Source organism: Kwoniella mangroviensis, assembly GCF_000507465.2.
Source record: "Kwoniella mangroviensis CBS 8507 chromosome 1 map unlocalized Ctg01, whole genome shotgun sequence".
Taxonomy (NCBI): Eukaryota; Fungi; Basidiomycota; class Tremellomycetes; order Tremellales; family Cryptococcaceae; genus Kwoniella; species Kwoniella mangrovensis.
The window spans coordinates 10687185-10704371 of NW_027062533.1; the positions used below are offsets into that span (position 1 = coordinate 10687185).

Genomic DNA, 17187 nt, shown 5'->3' on the forward strand with positions numbered 1-17187 from the left:
TACTGTATTTAATTTGTGTAAGATCACGATCAATCGGTGATTGAGTGATAACAGACTATTCAATGTAAGCTTGAATAAGAAGGAAGACTCAAGAACTTGCCTATCAATTATCTCATCACATCAACACACGTACACAGCAGCTGATACTCAACTGTGTAGTAAAATTCGATCGGCTGACCGGCTTAATTGCGATTCTAGTGTATGTTCAATCATCCCATCAGGAGCAAAGAAAGAAAGAAGGATCGAATCCATGAATGGTCCACATACAATCGAAAGAGGCAAAGTGAACCTCAAAGAGTCCTTATTCTGTATTTTCTACTTTTTACTTTCTACTTTCTAGCGCTCTTTTTCCGTTCTGGGGTTAGATCGCCATTCTCGCCCTCCATCGCCCATCTCTCACCCTCTTTCTACAACCCTCCTTTGGTCGATTAGGGTTGTTGAGATTTGTTCTTCGGAGTGGGGAAAGTGATTTTCAACTACTTCGGACGTGGTATATGACGTGATACTCTAAGAGACAGATCGGCGAAGAGACCGATGACAATTAAAGGTGAGAGTGATGATGAAAGCGAAGAAAAGGGAAGATTCAACCTTGGCTGATTGATGGGGAAAGATTGGAGTGAATTGATTTTCCCCACTCCGCCTCGTGTTCGGTGGCAAATGATCAAAGTGGCTTTTCAGTGGATGTACGCACGATCTCAAGAGTCCCTGCGCTGTGTACTCGTGTACCTGTGTCTGTGTGTTACTGCATGTGTGTTCGCACAATCCGTGTGTGGGTCGAGGGTCGTGGAGCTGATGGCTCCTTGTCAGAGCTGCGTAATGAGAAGGAAAGAGATCGCTTCTCGCGCAACGGCAGTCTCCCTCACAGGGGCAATTCCACTTTGAGCCACGGGTAATTCATTGATTGCTATGCATAGTCTCCACTCTGACCATAGATCTGAATAACATTAGATCGCACACAAAAAGAAGAAGGGGAGAAATACACCCTTCCATGATCGTGAAGCTCGAAAGCAACTCATCTCACAAGATCATCGTTCTCCCATCTAGCAGATCCATCAAGCTATTCAACGTTGAGTAATGACTGTGGATGTGAACAGTGGGTGTATAAGGCGAGATGAGGTGGGAACAGACTACAGCATACAATAGTAAGCCATCGTACAGTGCGTAGTAAGCCATTATCTTCACCAGCAGTTGTGGATCTCTCACTCTCATTAGCCACGATGAGGCACTCAGTTCGACATTCTCCATGATGTTGTTCCGAGGAAGTTGAGGAGGATGAGCACTACCGGATAGCTGATTACTACTACTACTACCATCACTTGTCTCGTTTACGATATGTAAGTCACTCACCTTTCGTAAGGTTTAGTCATCGTTGTCAATACGTTTGAAGTTGAGCACATCTTCCGTATAAGTGCGCTCGATGGGAGGTCTATGGTGTACAGTGGCAAGGTGGTATCCATAGATTCATACAGCACCGACATACATACTTTGCAGTGCTTTACATCCAGATCATCGCACATAAATATATATCACACGATATCGTGGTATTCACACCAATCGATAATGACGTTCTGAACAATAGAGAATCTACCATCTTTGATGAGCTTCTTATCGATACACATAATATTCCCACGATATATATGGTAGTACAGCAGTCAACCAGTCTCGATTTAGAGAGAAACGTCAACCGGATGTCAATCAATCAGCAGCGCAATGCATGTGCGTGTGCATATCATATGATACATACAGAGCGTTAGATGTAGATAGAATATTACAACACAGATTGTCTCTTTTTCAATATCTTGTCTAAAGCTTTCTCCAACGAATTGGCTTGTTTCGTATAAGTTGATTTTTCACCATTGTATTGCCTACAATTATCAAACATCAATTTAGCATCGCCGACGAAATCTTCTACAGTCTCATAATGGTTATTCTCAAGTTTATATTCCATGGTCGATAGATCTGGTTATGAATGGTATGTTCAAGAGAATGTAAGCTTCGAGTCGACAACGCATGTCTCAATACAATCCGAGATAGACTTACCCATGGGCTCCTTTATCACCTGATAATAATCCACCACCACGTTTCCATCAACAGGTTTGGTAAATGGCCACGAGGAAGGTTCGTTCTGCATATCGTTGAGGACGAGCTGTAATAACACATGATGGGGGTTACGCTTAGGTTGTCGAATACTGAAATGTGACGATAGACGATCCAGGGTCAATCACGGACATGTTATATATAACACCTTGAGTTTGACTTACATATCATCGAGGTCAGGGTTCCAACCACTTTCAGCTGCTCAACGCCTACTATCAGCTGTGTTTCTCTTGGTCAGATTATAAGACTGAAGCACAGCTCACCTAATCCAGGCACCTGCTCTTTACTCAATTTGATCTCCTCGCCAGGTTTCCTATCTCTAAAAATCGCTAAACCGGGATGTACGATATGCGATCTTGATATGGTCCGTATTTTTGCCAGTATTGCCTATAGAATGTGACCCAGACCATATCAGCAATCCAGATCACGCTTGTTGCGGGTCATTAGCAGGAACAATTGGAACACGGCTCACCGCCTTCTGATCAGCTAACATCTGGTGCACTTCCATGTATTTAACTTTCGGCAACATAGTGCACTGCATGATCGTACCACCTTCATAGTCCTTGATATACCCCACCCATCTTTCTCTTGGGTACGAGATCTCTTTGGTGAAGCCTTGTTTCTTGAAATATCCAACGGCGTAATTATCGGCATACGTCAAGAAATGGTTGATAGTGGGGTGAGCTGCGCGTACATGATCTTTGAGCGAGTTCATGAGATGAGAACCATAACCCTACGGTTCACAAAATCATCTAGTCAGCTGACCGTATGACTCAGTGTTTGCTCGAAGCCGCCTTCCACAAAAAAGTCACTCACCTTGATCTGCTCAGAACTGTCAACAGCACAGAACACAATCTCCGCAAATCCCCTACTTTCGAAAGGTCTATAACAAATTCCACCAACGACTTTCCACCCTCTCTTGACAATGGCCATACTGATGTGATTTTTATCCAGAACCAATCTTGTAATATACTCTCTAGGCATTTTTGGTAACTGACGTTGAAATAGGTTTTTCAGCCCGATCAACAGGATAGTTGCTACAGGTGTGGGATTTCTTGATGACACGACTGGTAATCGTATCTCTTCATTCTGTTGTTCTATAGCAGCTGGACGAAGTGGCAATTTGGGCTGTCCAGATAGACATATCAGCTGAGATGCGCTGAATACGAGGACAACGTTCCAGCTGAGAAGAGATCACACACCAATTCGACACCTTCCCATATCTCCACATCTATCCCTTGAGCTTCTCCTATGCCATCTCGACCATGATCCGCATTCGCACCTTTCGTCAGCCTTCTCATCAATTCCTCTTCTTTCTCCTTTTCCTTTTCCTTGATTTCTGTCCTTCGCTTTCTTTCCTGTTCGTCCAGCTCCGGCCTTTTGGCAAGTGGGACATCCTCTTCGTCGTCCTCTTCCTCTCCATCTTCGTTCTTTTCCTGATCTGGTTTCCCAGCGACATGTTGATTTCCGTCCGCATCAGTTTCCATAGATACTATTCCATGGGTACCTCTGACGACCGTACGGGGTTCTCTACCTTTCCCAGCGGTTTTACCGGGTTTCTTCTTTCCATGTTTATGAGGTTTATTCGCCTCGTCATCGATATCAATCTCATCTTGACTCTGAGAAGATCCGCTCCTCCGTCTCTTCCTTGGTCTCTGTTCGTTACCGTCTTCTCCATGTAGATCTAGCTCACTGGTTTCCCTCTCTCGAGGTGTTTCACCAGATCCGGAACCTTGAGGCGAAGTGATATTTGATGGTTCAGGCAAGCCAGGTACAGTAGGTCGTTTACCAGAGGGTCGATGGAAATGGTCTAGCTGTTTGAACAAGCCTTCTGTCTGTTCTATCTTAGGAGTAGGGAATGTAAGAAGAAGTTTCTCGTCCTACGACGGGGGCGCGTCAGGTCAGCATCCTTGGTGCTTCTGATATTGCATGGTAATTATGTATGTCAAGCTATTCGATGGTTTCTGCTTTTCACACCGCTGAGCGTAAGATGGGACCAGAACGTAGGTTTGACTCACCTTCAGAATCTCCTCAATTCTTCCCACTACGTTTGTCCTTCTTCTCTTCTCCGACGTACTCAAATCTTTAGGCCATACATGGCCTTCCCCATCCCACCCATGTTTACATCTCCCACACATCTTCCACCATCCTTTCTCGTTGATCCACATCTGTCTCCGCCTCTCTTCCGTATCATCTGACATACTGATATCTCCATCTTCGTCCTCATCGTCTGATTCTCCTTTCTTTTGCTTCCTGTGCGATTTGGCTTCTTTACTATTTTGATTTTCATTGGTCGGTGAGTCTCCAATCTCAAGGACATGATCTGGAGGTGGCTGTAATCCTTCACAGTCGCAATCGGGAGCTTGACATTTGAGGAATCGAGCAACTTTGAACGATCTGTGAGGTTCAGGTTGATCGGAAAGTCTTTCAACGGGAAGAGGGTAATAGAATTTCAAGGAGGGCGGACAAGATGTATCATCTTTGGTAAATGCAGCATCCTCTTCTTGCACAAGATCGTCCTCGTTATCAAATGCACTGCCGGTTTTAGGTTTCGATTTCGATTTTGCTTTTCCTTTATTACCATTCTCTTCGTCCGACTCAGTATCATCCGAATCAGACTCGGCTCCATCCTTCTCTTCTGTCACATTCTCGTCCTCTTCATCTTCTTCCTCTTCATCTTCTTCCTCTTCATCCTCTTCCTCTTCATCCTCTTCGTTGTCGTCGCTTCCTTGCTCTTCTTCGTCTTCGTCCTCCTCCTCGTCCTCCTCGTCCTCATCGCTGCCATCCTCTTCATCTTCCTCTTCTTCGTCATCTTGATCCTCCTCCTCGCCATCATCATTTTCTATCTGAGTTTCGTCCTGCTCTTCTTCATCGTCTCCGTTCTCGAACTGTGCGTCATCCATCTCTTGTTCGTCTCCACCTTCAAGATCAATATCTTCATCCGCAGCTACTTCAATCCCCGGTGACTTCGCGGGCGAGAGGGAGCTTGAGTCTCGGGAGGTAGCTCGACTAGATACTGCAGGAGTGGACGTTGCCGTATTTCGACCTTTAGCTCTCGCAGAAGGCTTACGTCTTGCAGGCATGCTGGTGAACCATCGGCTGTATTATCTTATGATGTGAGCGTGACGATGATCGGATGCTATTCACTAGACAGGAATGTTGATTAGAATCATAACACAAAATGATGATTTCTGTCCATCAATGTTGTTGTTGAGTTGCATCTAACCGCTCGCGTCTGATCACGTGGCGAAAGGGAAATTCGGAATGTGGCACTGGAGGAATGTCGATTCTCGTCTCATAAAACTTTATGTCTTATCGTGTGAAGATGTTCGCTACTCATGCATCGTGTCTGCTACCTAATCGGGTTGGCAGCAATTCGCACCGCACGACACTGTCTCATACATCTATGTAATTCAAATGGCAAACCCAGCCTAGCTTTCCAGTGTAGACGCAGTTCCTTCCCGGTCCTCTTATCTCCATTCGGAACTGAACAAGGTATATATACAACGTCATTCCGCTTGATCTTTCATCTACGGCCATAGAAGGTAAAAAACATCGCATCCCGTCCGTTCTGCGCAATTAAGTTACCTATCGCTCGGTTAGTACCAAGGTGGGGGACCACTTGGGAATCCCGGGTGCTGTAGTTCTTGTCTTTTTTATGCTATCATCCATCTCCATCAAAATACTGCAGACCGCAATGGAGACAGCTGATTCTTCTTGCATGTTACATAGTACATTTCAATCCCCTATAATCAAGCTTGATGGACCGCGGAGAGATCTCGCGTAGCCCATTCCTCCGGAGGTTGTTTCTCCCATTCTTTCCTGTCCACTCTTCGCATTGCGAACAGTCTCTTTCTGTCCGAAGAAGAGTACTCCGGCCATCAGGTGATACATTCATGCTGGACTGAGGCACTCATTAACTCTCCAATGACACAGTCTATATTGCCAGTGGACATCAACTTACGATCGCTGACTTGAATCAAACCTTCGAAAGTGATGTAAGGGAAAAGCTCGAACGCTTGGAGAGTAGAGTCGACAAGTATCGGGCAGAGCAATTTGTTTTGCCTTGTATCGGGAAGGAGGAGGGACCATGCAAGTGCCGCTCGAGCGATGTTGAGGAGAAGTTGTTGCTCACTGAAACGAATCATTCAATATGAGTATCATTCCGTTAAGCTATCTTTGGAGCCTGAACGCAACTTACATGTTGGACAGTCCAGCGTTCTTGGCTAGATCGAAAGTCATAATCGAGTCATCGCACGACCAAGGGCATAGAACTGCTAACCCTTGAAGGTATGTTGTGAGGGATTTGGGATATCGACCAAGTTGAAATTCCCTGAAAAATTTAGTCGACGGTGTCAGAGCGCTTCGAAGAGAAAAGGAAGCTCACTCTGTGGCTTGTTCGTTCAATTTCATCGCTACCTTGACATTCTCTTGTATGGTTCCAGCCTTACATGTATCCTTGTTCTTCTTGACAGTCTCGATAGGAGAGGTGATACCTCGAGTTACAGATTTATCAAGCAAAGAGATGTTCTTCCAATGACTATCGATGATCATGAGACGCATCAATCTAGATGCTTGACCTCGATTCCCCCGATACATTCTTGGGCTATGTTCTGCCTCCGGCCTGGATAGATGAGAGTGAGAACAAAAGTGTCGTCAATAAGGAAACTCAGTGGCGAACACGATTTTCGTGAAAGTGATGGATGATGTGGAAGCTTACCCATCAAGGAGCTCTGTGAGATGCTGCAATGCCATACCTTGTCTCACCACTGACCAATCCAGTGGCCAAGCCCTCCATAGTGTTATGATAGTCTCGATGGTCGGCTCGATCAGATCCTTAGGCTGGATAGGTAGGGGTAATTCGATGGACGTAGGTGTAGGTGGGGTAGGTGGATAACTGGGCCTTCGAGCAGGGGTAGGCGGGGTAGCCTTGGTCTGAACTCCAGGAGGCCTTTCTTCTTGAGGCATTTCTGACAGAGTTGTTGTGCTTAGATCGAAACTTGGTGATGATGGTGATGGTAGAAGAGATGATAATTATACGAAAGTATAAGAGGGTCAATCGTGCATTTGGCAACGGAAAAGAAGCTGTAGATTCATTGCATCGAGACTAATCAGCTACCGTATGCATGTACTCCAAGACATGTATCTTGGACGCCCACATCGTTCGGTTTCACTCGATTGTGCTAAACAGCGTGTTTTTCGTGCTGTCATCACACGCACTCGCCTCGTGACCTCGTGAAATGTGGAAAAGTCGAGGCAGAATCAGATCCAAAAATATTGTGTGTTTACAAACATATTCAAGGAAGGTGTTGCTGCAAACCTCGTGCTCTGATCGCTATTGCAACGTCATAGACAGGAATGACATATAATTACAAATAATCTCAATACAAAATCCGGAATCAATCGATAGTAACGGCCAAGTACGCTGTGGTTGCAACTGACTGCACTACTATCAGCATTACGGATGAATAACGAAGACTTTCCTTGTATAACATGGATGCTCCACTGGTCCACAATCCCTATGAGCCCAGCGTCCTTATTCTCTCCCGACTAGAACTTCTTCTGATTCCTTATCGTAGGCAACACCGATCTAATTGGATCATACTTATAGAGGTTTGGCCATCTCACCATAGCTTCTTCCAACACTGCGCGTGAGGTGCATCAGCGATCAGTCAGTGTCATGGTTGAGTTTGAGTGGCACTCACGTTCGGTCCATCTGATCATTCCTCCATAGCTAGTAAACGGAAACCACTTGTAAATCTCCAGCGCTGTATCGACCAGATCGCCTAAAGCCTCTGGAAACGTATCCACTTTTTTACACATTGCGATGCTGACTTCAGCAATAGTTAGAAAGATCGTCTCTTCCCTGTTGCCACATTGGTCAATTAGACTGGGTTAGTCGAGAGTTTCGATCGACATGATAGGGACCGTCACTTGACTTACATCGCTGCTAGTCCTGTATCTCTTGCTTGCTCATATATCATGAGGGATCTGTCAGATGACCAAGGTACGAGGGAAGCCAGAGCGGCGAAACACATTCTTAAAACCTCATGATGAGCCGGAACGAGAGATAACGCTCCTATCAATCTACAGCCCCTCAATCAGCAAAGTCAAATTCAAGTTTAGTGCAGACATATGCAATTGAATTATATAGTATTTACAAGGGAAGATCTTTAGTAAAGTTGCTTGCTACTTCGAATGATCTCTTAGTATCAGCCGTATATCCAGGTCCAGTTTCCCTCTTAATCTTGACCAACTTCAAGGGTTCATCCAACTTCCCGAAGGAAGGTACAAGAGAGACCAGACGAGGCCATCTAGATTCGAGGAAATGAACGATCATCAAACGAAGGAATTGACCATGTGCAGCCCATGGGAAATTTCCATCCTTCCTTGAAGCTATCACGGGGGATAATTGATTGATCAAGAACAATCTGCCGGATTCGGATATATCGATTGCACATGCATCCCACAATATCTTCATTGTTTCTTTGGTTGGGTGGATAAGATCATGGGGCTTGATCGAGAGTGGAAGATTGACTTGGCCCTTGGAAGTGTCTAATGGTTGTTCAGACATGGTCTTGTGTTATGGTTGATGTGATGGAAGTCTGACGGTTAAGAGAGAGGGGAGATGGAAGCAGAAGAATGTAACCTTTTGTTAATAGATATAACATGCCTACATCACCTACTGGGGTGTGATTGATATGTCTATCTAACCGAGAGAAGCACAGGAAAGTGACTGTATTCTTTTCGAGGGGAAACTTCCCCACGACTTTTATTCGTGTTTGTACAAGAACCTGGCAAACAGTCGATAGCTTTAGTACAATACTTACTTTGCTGGACATAAAATCATGCGTGTTTCTTCACCACCCGCCGCCTTGGAGTGGTACATTGCATCAACGCCAGAAAGGCGACTTTCAAACACTCCCTCCATTCGGCCTCTTGGTGAATTGAATTTGCCACTAACGTTCAACAACGGACACAATCCAAAATCGACCTTAGCGCACATATGTAGTGTGATGTTTTAAGATGATAAGGGGGTTCATTGCATGACTTTGATTTACGTTTGATTCGTGGGAGATATATCTATACTTTATTTACCTTAATAGTGTCCAGCGCTACATAATTTCCTAAAAGTTTATTAGGTCTGAGTTATCTAAAAGTATGAGATCCAAAATGGGTAATCGGTGAAAAGCACGAGTGTAGAATAAAACTATTTACAGAAAAAGGTCCTTTTGGTCCAGCAAAAAGCAAAAAGGGTCCGACATCAATTCTAAAGTATTGAAGTGATTGAAACAAGCACGAATAACAAACTTGTCCACACGCCTACGCCCAACAATTCTCTTTGAGATGCATTGGCCGCAGATGTTGCAGATGAAGTACTGTTCGTCGTGGTAGAAGAAGAGCTATTGCCCGCTGAAGTGGAATCACCCGTCGAAGTTACACTGGTCGAATTTGCTATTGCCTCAGTTCCCGTTGAATTGACATAGTATTTCCTTGTTACGGTTGAGATATCGATGTTGGTGTAATTGTTGGCGTAAGTGGGGAAATATGGCATATTTTGATCTCCCTGAATAGGGTTGTAGGTATCCAAGCAGTATGAAGAAGCGTTGGAGTAGAATGGCCAACTAAACACAGAGGGAGTAACATGATTTAGCGCGGGGAGCATTATCTCCAAAAGGGTAGGTGGGTGCACTTACATTTTCTCATTAGGATCCTCAGGCATCCAATTCTGCGCGGCTGACTGGGTCCAACTCCATGGACCGGCCAGTTCATGATGTACCGACCAGAAGATCCATCCAGCTCCCAATTCATATACATTACTTTGAACTTCCCAGAACTGCCTCATGAACAGGTTGGCTTCGTACGATGAGGTAATATTTGAGATCACCTCGTCGAGGGTTAGGCCGAAACAGCTCTGGTAATCTACGCAGTAGGTGTTGGTTCCGCTGTTACACAAGAGGATAATCAGCTTATAGCTTTTTCCCATTGATATTTAGTGAATACTTACAGAGAGAATTCGCCGACAATCTGTATGATTTAGAAAACATAAATCAGCGCTAGGTGATTATGTTAACATATGAAGAGAAGACTCACCACAGGGAAATACGTCTGAGCTTCGGAGATAGCAGCAGCCTGAGCGCAAATCGTATCCAGATGTTCCTGATAGGTTTTCAAATTGGAACCGCCAAAGGCATCGTATATATCTAAAAGCGATTTGTATCAGCTGACTGTTCGCGGATTGTATCGTTGTGATCAGGAAGCGACTTACGAGTATCTAATGCGTAGTTCGTCCAATTCAAACCCATACTCTCCTGTGACCAGAAATACTTCCAATTCAATACAGGTTGGAAAGCATCATGTATGACTACCATTACTTCATTGGAACCCGATAAGATATGTTCGTTGGCTCTGACTGTGTTATAACCCTGGACGTAGAAATCCGCCAAGACGTTGAAATCCATTCCGTTGGAGGAATATTCAAGGATGTATGGCTATAATCGCAAGTTAGCCACTGACACCGTTTCAGCTTATACGAAGTATCAACACTTACCTCATTCGTGAGTTGAATCCTATCGATGATGTTCCAAATCATTAATCCCTTTGAACATAATCGATAGTAGTGAAGGGTGAACTTACGCCTTGACAACTCCGTCGAACTTATCCTGAGTGACAAATTTAGTCATATTCGCCAAGGCATCCATGGCTCTTTCCATGTTAGTTGCATTGTTTTGGAATTCGATCGGACCTTTGTATCCTTGATTATCTTGACCGTTTTGACCGCCTATTCACAAGTTATCAGTACCATCCAAATCAGGGGCCAGATATTAAGTGCGGTATCAGACCATGGTGGTCGACTTACCTGGTAATCCATGTAAATCCATCAGGACGTCTAGACCATACCAACTTGACCAGTTTAGCGCTCTTTCGAGGTACGGTAATTGACCTTGAATGTATCTATCATTCCAAATCAAACACATTAGCCTGACTTCGCCTTCGCCATACCCATCCCATCTGGGAAGACTACAACTCACGGTTCATATTCCTCTGGATCGGTCCATGACCAATAACCCATAGGTATTCTAACAGTATTCAAAGAATAATTGGCGAATCTCTTGAAATCATCTTCTGTTATATATGAATCCCAGTGTTTCTCTAATCGATTTAGACATTCTTCTTTACCGAGGTAAGAGCAGTAGACCCACTATAAACGTGATAACAGTCAGTCTCTGCAATGGTAACCGCTCTGTGTAGAAGGGAAGACTAGACCCACCTCATCGTTTATATAGGTATCTTTCAATACTTCATCTTCGAAAAAACTAGGCATCATCCAATTTTCCAATATGAACCATCCTCCCAAATTGACTCCTCGGACTTTATCGCCCGCTACTGATCCTGCTGGTGTACCTCCTGGTGGAGTATACCATGATTTCAGTGCTTGTGCCGATGGCGCCACGTATAAGAGGATGACAAAAAGGGAGATGAAAGGTATGTTGATCATTGTTGAGGTGGTCTATTCGAGATCGAGACTATTTGATCTACAGAGATTATTTCGTTCTTGAGGTTTTCGTTGTTTCTATACACATAAAGATTGTTTGTTTGATATGCAAAGGTTGCGTCGTGTCCTTTTCTTTGTTGTGTATCAAATTCGAGAGATTCCGCTGTTTGCGATTCTCGCAGAATCACTGTGTTGTTATCTAAATGAGCGTGTTGTCGTTCCGAAAAGAGCGTGTTATATACAAGTAAGTAGGATGTTGTTGATTATGTTCCGCTAAATCATCTAATCGTTTGGAAGTAGGTTGGTAAATGAGAGTAGTGGAGTAAGTGTAGGTGTGAATTCTCACTGTCGGTAGAGGATAGTCGAAATAGAATGAATGAGTACTGATAATCGTTTGTTCGTTAGGTCATCCAGAAATATGACGATTGCCTATCCCACAACAAGATGAATTACTGGAATACAATACTCAAGTGTTCGTAGAGTTTACTGTCTTGTTTGTAAGTTCCTTAATTCCAACTTTAATTGTTATTCATCCTTCGATTTGGACGTAAATGGGAAGATGACTTGGGATCGTTCGTTTCCTTTCGTTTCAATTGCGCCTGCGCTTAACTTTGACTTTGCCACGGATATGAAGGAGATGTGATTCAGACAAGGTATGAGGTGAAGAGGGTGTTGATGAATACATCTCACATCCCCTTCATCCTCTTGGTGTTTAAGAGTCCAACTCAGCTCACTCGCAGTGCGCCAAGAGCGACACGTAGAGAGTCAAGTTACCTTCTCGTAGTCGTTTTTCGATTGTTTTGATTTTTCTGTCACATAAGGTTCCTATCGCGTTTTGAATTCTTCCCTGACATTTAGCAGCTGCTCCCTGTTCCACCGGGTTCCTAAAGGATGCAATGAGCTGACCCTGAATGATCGGGTATCTGGTTAGGTGCGCGGTCACACACGATCATGATTAAAAAGGCTCGCGGCAAGACGCAGGATTTAACGGTGAAAATAGGTGAGCAGGGCAAGTGGCATGTTACACGCGTCTCAACATGAGCACTGGGATTCCTGGGATTCAGATTCAGCTCAACTAGAGACAAAGCCTTCTTATGCTTGTTTGGTTCGTCATAAACAAAGAAAACACCATCAAGACGACAGGCAACATGTCATCGCATACTCGAGGGAAACGAGCTGCAGCCGCTCCTGCCGAAATAACAGCAGAAGCATCCACCTCGAGATCAACTAGAGGAGGTGGTAAAAGAGGCAAGGCTCAGCCCGAAGAAGACATAACGTTAGGTGACGAAGAAGCTTTAGCATTGGGTGAAGCGGAAGAAGATGATGATGATGCGGAAGGCGAAGAAGAAGAAGATTATCAGAAAGCTACACCCTCAAAAGGGAGGAAAGGGAAAGGCAGAGCTAAGGCTGGTGCGGCCAGCAAAGGAAGAAATAGAGGGAAAGTTGACATCGAGGAGGATCAGGATGAAGGAGAAGAACATGAGGAGATCAAACCTTCGAGACGGTTGAGGAAGAGCGTAAGCTATAAGGAAGTCCCGGTGGAGGAGCCTGAGGAAGAAGAAGAGGAGGATGCGGAGGGTGAAGTGGAAGATGCAGAAGAAGAGGAAGAGGGTGAGTGCATCCCAAATATGCATTAGTGCGTGTGGTTTGAGCAAAATCATGATTGATGTAATTTGGGTATTGTATGTTTTAGAGGTTAAACCACGTAAAAGACAACCTCCAGTTAGACTATCTTCCCAAACTTCCAATTCCACACCTCGTAAACGATCTCGACCCAGTATCAAAGCTACTCCATCTGCGAATGCCGTACCAGCAGCTACAGGTGAAGAAGAGGATGAAGATGAGGATCGTACGGATACGCCATACAAGTTTGAAAAGATCCCCGGAGGGTCAGGTAGAGGAGGGTTCAGTGTGAAAGGTGCTGCTGCAGCTGCGGCTAGGGCGAGATGGGATAAAGTGAGACGAGAGAAGATTGAGCGAGGCGAAGATCCAGATGAACCCCGTTCGTCATCTGCTAGGAAACCAAAGAGGAGGAGAGAACCGTTAGTTCCAGATGCGGATCATGTTGAGAGTAAGTAATTGTTTATCATTCACATACACATATTTTTGGAGGGAAGAAACACTGATTTATTCATTGGCTGGTTGCTCTCTTTAGTGGGATCCACGATGACCATAAAAGGCCAGGAATACACAGTAGGAGATGATGAGTTGGTCTTGGATGAAGATGAGAAAGGGAACACCAAGATTGATGTCGAAGGTAGACTATTGGGAGGTGAGTCATGATTCGCCTTTGAGAACAGCATATCAGCTGGCATCGTGCTCCACATGTAAGCTAGATAATCGAACGCTGACTATAACTATATCACCCGTTCTTAGGCCGTGAATACAAACTCGTCACATTCACTTCATCTACCCGACGCAATCCCGATAAATTATACACTATGACCATCGACGCCGCGAGGGCATTGGGATATACAGATTCCCTAGCTTTCTTAAGGCGATATCCGCAGATACTCAAGTTGTCCTGTACGGCGGACGAAAGGCAATTGTTGATCGACATCGGTAGGATAGCTGGTAATTTGAAACATCGTCAGGTCACTATGGTCTCAGTGAGAAACGTTTTCAAGTTAATGGGTGCTAGAGTGATAAAAGGTGGGTCTTTACTGGACTGGAATGGATCTCCTGTAAGGAAAGACATGCATCCTACTGATATTTCCGTTTTTCGAACCAGGTGGTAAATGGGTGACAGACGATTACTACGAGACTGAAGCTATAGAAAGATGTAAAGAGATGGGATACGATCCAGGCACATTGGCCGAGAACGAGGAGGTCAACTCACGAGAAAACCAAATGACCAGAGATTTAGGATTGGGCGATTCATCATTATACAATACGAATGGCCCAGGAGGTGGAAGATATTCATATAGTCTAACTCCATTCTACCCCATCGGTGGACCTACAACTACGTTCGCTGGAAATGGTTCAGATCCATTTACAGAAGCTGGATCGGGCAACAAGAAACAGAAATTGAAATCTGCTGGTGTGAATGATCAGAATTGGATTTATCTCACTTCGAAAGATTCCTTAGCTGTAAATCAACAGTTGCAGGCATACAGGAATGAACGATTAGGTACATTGGATGGGACGGACTTAGAAGGTAATTGGGTTTATACTGTTGAAGAAAAAGCTGAAGAAAAAGAAGAACAAGTACAGGAAGAAGATAAAAAGATGTTAGCACCTGGATTGGATAGGAAGAGAAGTGGATTGTCTCACGATGTTACGAGAGAATTGACCCAGCAGCTCGGAGACGATGTTGTCAATGGGGATACATTGCAGGAAGATATAGTGATGGATGAAAGTAGTGGTATAGAAGATTCCATACCTATACCTGAAGAGAAAGGTCCAGAGATCGTCACCAAGGATCCAAGAGAGGTGGACTCGAAGTATCATTGGGGATTGGGAAGTTGGACGAGAGGTGTAGTCAGGGCTGCTTACGAGGTGAGTCAATCGAAATATTGATCGTTGTTTGGACTAGATCTCTTGCTGAATGTCGCCCTTAATCAGCCACACACTCATATACCCCATGTTCCACAATATACCCAACCGACCAGTTCATCCCCGTACGACAGGATATCATATCACCCTATCATATCGTCATCATCCACCAACAACCACAATCTCGTGCAATCCACTTTATCTGGACCTTCTTCGAGAGGCATATCGAGTGTGGAATATGTGATCGAAAATAATCATGATTACGATAAAGAGAGGGAGGAGAGGGAAAGGCTGGTGAGGGAAGCAGAGGAATGGGAGAAAAGGATGAGAAGGAAGAGGAAAAGCGTTAGTATCGGTGTGAATTAGTTTACCCAAACTCGCCTAGTCTTAATGGGGTACAAATCATTTTGATGGGAGCTCGATATGCAGAGCCAGGTTAATATATCTTACATGTATACGGTAAAAATACAACGACCAGATATATGACTATCTATACAAAATATGCAAATGTACAGTATCAGTTTACCTTATCTCCCTTTGAATACAGCTTTCCGTTTCTCCTTAAACGCCTTCAATCCCTCTTGTCTATCTTCCGTATCTAACAATTTATTATACACTCTTCTTTCAAGATCCAATCCATCTTCTAGGGGTGATCTTGTGGCGGCGGTGATAGCGGTTTTAGCAGATGCCAAAGCGAGTGGTGCGGAAGATATGATTTGTCGGGAGAGCGAAAGCGCAGACTGGAATGGCTGAGGGGAATAAGTATTGATCAATCCTATTCTGCATGTCAGACAGCTTTGATCACCTCCTTTCGCTTGAGAGAGTGATGGACTGACCTATACATTCAGCTTCGACTCCATCTATATGTCTACCTGTATATATCAATTCTTTGGCTTTTGATACCCCGACCAAATGAGTTAGACGCTGGGTACCACCTGCTCCAGGGATGATACCGAGTTTGGTCTCTGGCAGTGCTATTTTGGTGTTTTCGCCTGTGTATAAATCCAAAATCCGATCAGATAATTCTCCCTCCCAACCCCAGAGAAATGGGTCGAACAATTGGAAAGGTCTTTCTACTGATGGTCTGCAACTGACTACGGTAGGAACTCACCTCCTACTCTAAGATCACACCCTAGAGCCAATTCCGCTCCTCCACCCAGAGCATACCCATCAATCACAGCTATAGAAGGTATCTTAATCCCTTCCAATTCTCTCAGCATATCTCTCAGAGAATCGAGGAAGGAGGATACTTGAGATGTAGACATTGTGCGCCTCTCTCTGAGATCTGCGCCGGAACAGAATAGGTCGGGTTGGGAAGAATGGAGGAGCAATATACGTGCTGAGCTATATAACATAGTGCAAATACCCAGTCAGTCCAGAAAAACTGACTATCGATAGAATGAGCCAGAGAGGAGGACGGTGGTATGGGTCTCACGATATAGGCATTGAATCCAATTTAGCTATACCTTCTCTCATCTCCTGTATACCCCTCAAAAGTCAGCCCAGTCACCTCAACGGGCTGCATCGCTCACCTCTACCATCCTCACGCTCAGAGCATTCTTGGTTTCCGGTCTGTTGAGCACTAAGCACATCACGCCTTCCAAGTCTTCATTCTCTGGCTGAGCATCATCTTTGCTCTGTAAGTATGGTCGAAGATAGGCGTGAGAGGTCGAATCGGTTGATGTAGTGGTAGTGGTAGTGATGAGTGTTCTGATACCTCTCTGTACGACCGCCCTTGTCGGTCTAGTGAGTGCTAACAGTAACATATTGAGCAATTCCATCGGTGATGCTGTACACGGTGATGTTCAACCTCTTCAGTACTATATATAAGTTACCCCTCGGACTCTTGGTGTTTGATCCCTCGTGACGATGGACACCCCGGTTATCACTCTCACCGAGAAAAGAACAGGACAACGGAATCAATTTGTTTTCTCAACCTTCGTTACGTAACCAGCATGTCCTCAGTGAACAAAGCAGAGTGCCACGTCGAAAATGCCTTGCCGGAGTTTGACGGAGTTTCTTGACATTTTCAATTCTAGTTGGCCTATACTCTCTTCCACTAACACCACTCACTCACTCACTCACTGCGTTTGCCTCTC

The 17187-nt window shown here is 44.6% G+C and overlaps 6 protein-coding genes and 1 non-coding gene across 7 annotated transcripts; 2 read left to right on the plus strand and 5 right to left on the minus strand.

The window, feature by feature from the left end:
* Positions 1-1768: 1768 nt before the first annotated feature.
* Positions 1769-5180, minus strand: I203_104053 (uncharacterized protein; the record flags this gene model as incomplete). Its single annotated transcript, XM_065517459.1, has 8 exons — positions 1769-1959; positions 2041-2189; positions 2262-2295; positions 2361-2484; positions 2570-2830; positions 2914-3225; positions 3300-3977; positions 4116-5180. The coding sequence occupies 8 exons, from the start codon at positions 5178-5180 to the stop codon at positions 1769-1771; spliced, it is 2814 nt and encodes a 937-aa protein (XP_065374277.1).
* A 448-nt stretch (positions 5181-5628) lies between these two features.
* On the plus strand, positions 5629-5743 carry I203_104054. Its single transcript, XR_002021907.2, has one exon. It is a non-coding gene; the product is annotated as a 5S ribosomal RNA (ribosomal RNA).
* A 106-nt stretch (positions 5744-5849) lies between these two features.
* I203_104055 (uncharacterized protein) lies at positions 5850-7065 on the minus strand (the record flags this gene model as incomplete). The annotated part of the gene is made up of 5 exons (XM_019149620.1): positions 5850-5952; positions 6019-6231; positions 6299-6430; positions 6485-6637; positions 6818-7065. The coding sequence occupies 5 exons, from the start codon at positions 7063-7065 to the stop codon at positions 5850-5852; spliced, it is 849 nt and encodes a 282-aa protein (XP_019001163.1).
* Positions 7066-7647: 582 nt separating this feature from the next.
* I203_104056 (uncharacterized protein) lies at positions 7648-8671 on the minus strand (the record flags this gene model as incomplete). The annotated part of the gene is made up of 4 exons (XM_019149621.1): positions 7648-7742; positions 7803-7963; positions 8041-8184; positions 8259-8671. The coding sequence occupies 4 exons, from the start codon at positions 8669-8671 to the stop codon at positions 7648-7650; spliced, it is 813 nt and encodes a 270-aa protein (XP_019001164.1).
* Positions 8672-9367: 696 nt separating this feature from the next.
* Positions 9368-11596, minus strand: I203_104057 (uncharacterized protein; the record flags this gene model as incomplete). Its single annotated transcript, XM_019149622.1, has 10 exons — positions 9368-9722; positions 9795-10043; positions 10106-10125; positions 10192-10301; positions 10367-10589; positions 10649-10667; positions 10735-10879; positions 10958-11052; positions 11130-11299; positions 11369-11596. The coding sequence occupies 10 exons, from the start codon at positions 11594-11596 to the stop codon at positions 9368-9370; spliced, it is 1614 nt and encodes a 537-aa protein (XP_019001165.1).
* A 1145-nt stretch (positions 11597-12741) lies between these two features.
* Positions 12742-15454, plus strand: I203_104058 (uncharacterized protein; the record flags this gene model as incomplete). Its single annotated transcript, XM_019149623.1, has 6 exons — positions 12742-13204; positions 13287-13664; positions 13749-13865; positions 13970-14245; positions 14325-15091; positions 15158-15454. The coding sequence occupies 6 exons, from the start codon at positions 12742-12744 to the stop codon at positions 15452-15454; spliced, it is 2298 nt and encodes a 765-aa protein (XP_019001166.1).
* Positions 15455-15615: 161 nt separating this feature from the next.
* On the minus strand, positions 15616-16854 carry I203_104059 (uncharacterized protein; the record flags this gene model as incomplete). The annotated part of the gene is made up of 5 exons (XM_019149624.1): positions 15616-15863; positions 15925-16080; positions 16200-16432; positions 16524-16567; positions 16621-16854. 5 exons carry the CDS (start codon positions 16852-16854, stop codon positions 15616-15618), a joined length of 915 nt encoding a protein of 304 aa, XP_019001167.1.
* Positions 16855-17187: the final 333 nt, after the last annotated feature.